Genomic DNA, 5,000 nt, shown 5'->3' with positions numbered 1-5,000 from the left:
TCTCACTGCAGGATTCATACCTGCCATTTCCCCCGGGACTAGATAATATCACAAAAAATCAAAGATATAGTTATTCCATTGTTATTTATTGTTATTATTATTATCATTAATATTTTTTTATTATTATTATTATTATTTTTATTATTATTATTATTATTGTTATTATTATTATTACTACTACTATTATTATTATTATTACTACTATTATTATTATTATTATTATTATTATTATTATTATTATTGCTAATTACTAGTAGTAACATTATGAATACTATTATTAATATTAAGAGCCTTTCAACGAACCCAAGGACACTTCTAATAAAAGTTATTATAAGCGACATCATTTTAAAGTAAAGTTGCTTTTGAACTATTCCTCAGACGTAGGGGAAGCAGGATGTGGGGCCGACACTCAAGGTTGATCGGTGAAACATTAAGGAAGTAAATTACGCCACTTTACAGCCAGATTAGGAGATTTCCATCTCCCCGGCAATGAAATAAATGCGTTAAATAGTTCCAGTGTAGTCATTTCTTTTACCTTTGGGACGAAGTGAAAAGTCATTGGCGACAATGCGTCCGGACTTTATCGAAGTGCAAATTAAAAGATATGATCTCCTTCACGTCGCTGCGGAGCCCAGACGCCACGGAGGACGGCGAGAAAGGAAAGCAAACCGGAGGAAAGTGCCGGACAAACTGTGCGGCTGCTTCAACTAGTCATTCAAATAATAATAATAATAATAATAATAATAATATTAATAATAATAATAATAATAATGAAAATAATATAAATAATGATAATAAGAATACTAATGATAACAATAATGATAATAATAATAACAATCATAATAATAATAATAATTGATTATTATATAATGACAATAATAATAATAATAATAATAATAATAATAATAATAATAATAATAATAGTAATAATAATAATAAAAGTAATAATAATAATTTATAATAATAATAATAATAATAATAATAATAATAATAAAAGTAATAATAATAATAATTTCTAATGATAATAATAATTATAATAATAATAATAATAATAATAAGAATACCTTTATTTATATAGCACCTTTAAAAACACAGTTTACAAAGTGCTTTGACAGGTGAAATAAAAGCAGAATGTTCAGATCACGAATTTAAAAGGCAAAGGAACTTTAATAAACAGGAATAAACAGGAAGTCATTCATTATCATCATAAATCAATAAAATATGATAATAAGAAAAAAAAAAGAGAAAATAAAAAATGAAAGCGTTAAAGAAAGGGGGTGACATGGCCGTGGCTTTTTGAGAAGTGATTTCAAATAAGTCAAAAAAACAGGCTTGTAAAAAAAGTGGGACAAATCGGTGTGGTGCGGAGCGTGGAAGGGCAAAGGGGCGGAGGTCATTCGGGCGGCTTGAATCGCCTCCTAAACAAACTGGGCTTCCATCCCCCTCCAAAAAACAACAAATAAAAGGGGTCCGGTCGCCCTGCACTCGCAAGACTGAAGCTTAAGAAACGAAACAAAAAAAACCAAAACCCATATATCCTCCCATATCCCGGGCGCTTTCCCGGTTAATAGCAGTGCAGGTGCATTGTGGGAAGCCGTGCTGAGGTGGTACTTAATCTGCGGTGCCTTAAAAGCCTGCGCCCCCTCCGACCTCCTCTAAACTGATATACTATATTGTCTATTAGCGGTGAGACGCCTCTCTCTCCCTCTCTCTCCCTCTCTCTCCCTCCCTGGACGATACGAGGCTGCAACCCCTCTGACTGGGTTAGATATGGCTCCCTCCATTAGGCGTGGCTTTGTTGGTCAAAGCTATTATGAAGAGGTCTGGCAGGCGTCTGTATCCGCCGTCGTTCAGGAAATATTGCCTCTCCTCGCCCGGGCGGGGGGCTGGCGGGGGGCTGGTGCTGCGGGGGGCTGGCGGTGGCTGGGGAGGGGGCTGACGGAGGGGATGGAGGGTGTATTTCTGCTTTTATTACCACTGATATGGAGTCTTCACAATAACGGCCGGGGCCATTTTTTTCCCCGCCCCCTTCGCCTTCTGTTTTCAGTTCCGTCTCAGTAGTTTGTGGAAGCCCACCTCCATCAAAGGTCCCCCCCCCCCCCTTATTTCCCCCTGTGTGCAGTGCCGAAATGTTTTTTTTTTTAAACCTGACTGACAAGTGGTTGAGTCCAAGCTCTCCTTATCTTGTCCTCTCCTCCTCCTCCTCCTCCTCCTCTTCCTCCTTTTTCCTCATTGTGTTTACCAGCTAACTAGCGGTTGCCAGTGTCATTTTTGTGATGTTGCAGCTAGTTATATGAGCCCAGTTGCATAGTCACAAAAGTGATCATTGGAGACTGTGACTCTGCAACCGAGGGGCTTAACGGACCCCCCCCCCCCCCCCGACCCCTCCCCCCGAAACCCCGCCCTCCCCCCCTCGCTTCCCCTCCGGCTGAGCCCGGTGACCTGTGATGACACTGAGCCTCTCACTTGATCACGATTTGCTCGACCGCCCCCCGCCGCCCCCCTTTGTCCTCCCTCTCCCCTCTCTCCACCTCTCTCTCTCTCGCTCGCCCTCTTTCATCTCTCCCTCTCTCTCTCTCCCTCTCACTCTCTCTCTCTCACTGTCGCTACGCGTCCCTCTGTCATCTCTCTCTCTCTCTCTCTCTCTCTCTCTCTCTCTCCTTCTCGAGGGCGCTCTCCCCCGGCTCCCTCCCCCGCCCCTCTCTCTGCGGAGTCGCTCGCTCGCTCGCTCTCCTCCCCGCTCTCTCTCTTTTCTCTCCCCTCCCCTCGTTTCTTTCCGTCCTTCTCGCCCTGCCTTCCTCTCTCCATCCCTCTCCCTCCGCAATCTCGTTGTGTATCCCCCCTCTCTCTCTCTCTCTCTCTCTCTCTCTGTCAGTCTCCCCCCCTCGCTCGCTCGCTCTCTCTCTCCCCTTCTCTCCCCTTCTCTCTTTCCCCCCCTCTCTCTCTCTCCCCCTCTCTCTCTCTCTCTCTCTCTGTCAGTCTCCCCCCCTCGCTCGCTCTCTCTCTCCCCTTCTCTCTCTCTCTCTCTCTCTCCCCCCTCTCTCTCTCTCTCTCTCTCTGTCAGTCTCCCCCCCTCGCTCGCTCGCTCTCTCTCTCCCCTTCTCTCCCCTTCTCTCTCTCCCCCCCCCCTCTCTCTCTCTCCCCCTCTCTCTCTCGCTCTCTCGCTCTCTCTGTCCGCCCCCCCCCTCGCTCTCTCCATTTGAAACCTGCGGCGCCTCTCCTTTGAACCCCCCCCCCACCAGCCCTCTCTCTCCTGTTTCCATGGTAACATCACTCTGCGTATCAGCTCCGTGAACTGACTTTTGGATTTTTTTTTTTTTCTCCCCCTTCTTCGATTTTCTTTTCTTTTTTTTTTTTTTTCCTCTTTTTTCTTTTTTGTTTTTGGGGAACGGCGTCTTCCTCGTCGGCAGTGGGCTGTCTGGTTGAAGGGGCACAACTCCGACGCGCAGACGGCCATTTCTCAATCCCTCGAAATGTTTTTATTTTTTATTTTATTTTAGTTTCTTTTTGGGGGGGGGTCTGTTGAAGAATATGGAAAATGAAATTTTCACCGAATTATTCATGTATTTCTGCAAAGAAACTTGTGATGTTAATATCTCTCTGCTGTTGCTTGCTGTTCAGTGTGTGTGTGTGTGCGTGTGTGTGTGTGTGTGTGTGTGTGTGCGTGCGTGTGTGTGCGTGCGTGTGCGTGCGTGTGCGTGCGCGGTTTCCCGCGCCACGAAACAGCGGTGCTACGTGCTGATGCTGAATGAAGCTTGTCCTCTCTTGTCTCCTGTGCAGGAAGGTAAACAAGTGCTACAGGGGCCGAGCCTGTCCCATCATAGTGCACTGCAGGCAAGTATCGCCGATCGTCAATGCTCACAATGCGTTTGAAACACCACCTTCAATGTGTTTGGGTGGAGGGTCCGCTGTTCACACCGCCGCGATCCGTGTCTTTTGGCCGTGTCGGCAGAGACCGGGGGGGGGGTCGCATTTTCGAGTTTCTATCCGATCGTTTCAAATGCTCGTCCCCAAGCTCGGACGAGTCGATTGCGGGCGTAGAGGATGTAGGATGTAAGGCGGATGTCAGCGCCCTGTCGCTCTACGTCACGGAAGCTGGAAACGACGCGAAAAGGTCGGGGAAAAAAAAACAAAAAAAAAACCTCGTCGCGCTTTGAAGTCGCCTGCTTCTGGGAGGCTGTGCGGCGTCTATCTGCCCGTCCCCTTCTCCCCACCGCTCTCCTTCTGTCGCTCTCTCTAGCTCCGTCTTTCTCCATCGCCTTGTTCACGGCTCTTTAAGGACGCCTCCTGCCGGCCCAGGGGCAGTCTCCACACACACACACACACACACACACACACACACACACACACACACACACACACACACACACACACAGGGATGCGCCCCCATATCTTCGATTGCCACATAATGATCTCCGCCCGGTGCAGAGATACGACGGATCTAATCGCACTGTAATAACCTGTGTAAGCTGTACACACACACTCACACACACACACACACACACACACACACACCTACGTACACGAACACACACGTACACACGCACAGCAGTAGAATCTGTGTTGTGCACAGGGAACTACTTAATTATCGCCAACAGGCACATGTGTGTCTGGTGTGTACCCTCCGACAATTTCCATATCATTAGGGCCGAGCTTATTGCCTCTGAGTCCAGACGTGCACACACACACACACACACTCGCACAGACACACACACACTCGCACACACACACACTCTCACACACACACACACACACACACACACACACATAGAATTGAATGTATTGGATTGTTTTTGTGTGGTTAAAGAGATTGTCAGGGCAGAAGGCACTGCATCACATCTCAGTTCAGTGTCAGTGTGTGTGTATGTTCCTGTGTGTGTGGTGTGTCTGTATGTGTGTGTGTGTGTGTGTGTGTGTGTGTGTGCGTGTGCGTGCGCGCGTGCGTGCTGCATCTGTATTTAAAAATTTCTTAAGGAAGCGAAACGTTGACGTCGTCCGTC

The 5,000-nt window shown here is 46.6% G+C and overlaps 1 protein-coding gene across 1 annotated transcript in view; it reads left to right on the top strand.

Moving 5' to 3' along the window:
• The window catches only part of LOC307237752 (receptor-type tyrosine-protein phosphatase N2-like), a gene marked incomplete at both ends in the record, with an annotated part of 149,474 nt that overhangs the window by 136,818 nt on the left and 7,656 nt on the right, over positions 1–5,000 (top strand). The window contains one exon of the mRNA XM_080010516.1: positions 3,781–3,834. Coding sequence (XP_079866642.1) covers positions 3,781–3,834 — 54 coding nt within the window. The remainder of the gene's footprint in view (positions 1–3,780; positions 3,835–5,000) is intronic.

This window comes from Zeus faber (assembly GCF_960531495.2).
Source record: "Zeus faber genome assembly, chromosome: 12".
Taxonomy (NCBI): domain Eukaryota; kingdom Metazoa; phylum Chordata; class Actinopteri; order Zeiformes; family Zeidae; genus Zeus; species Zeus faber.
This window is presented reverse-complemented; position numbering and strand designations above follow the sequence as displayed.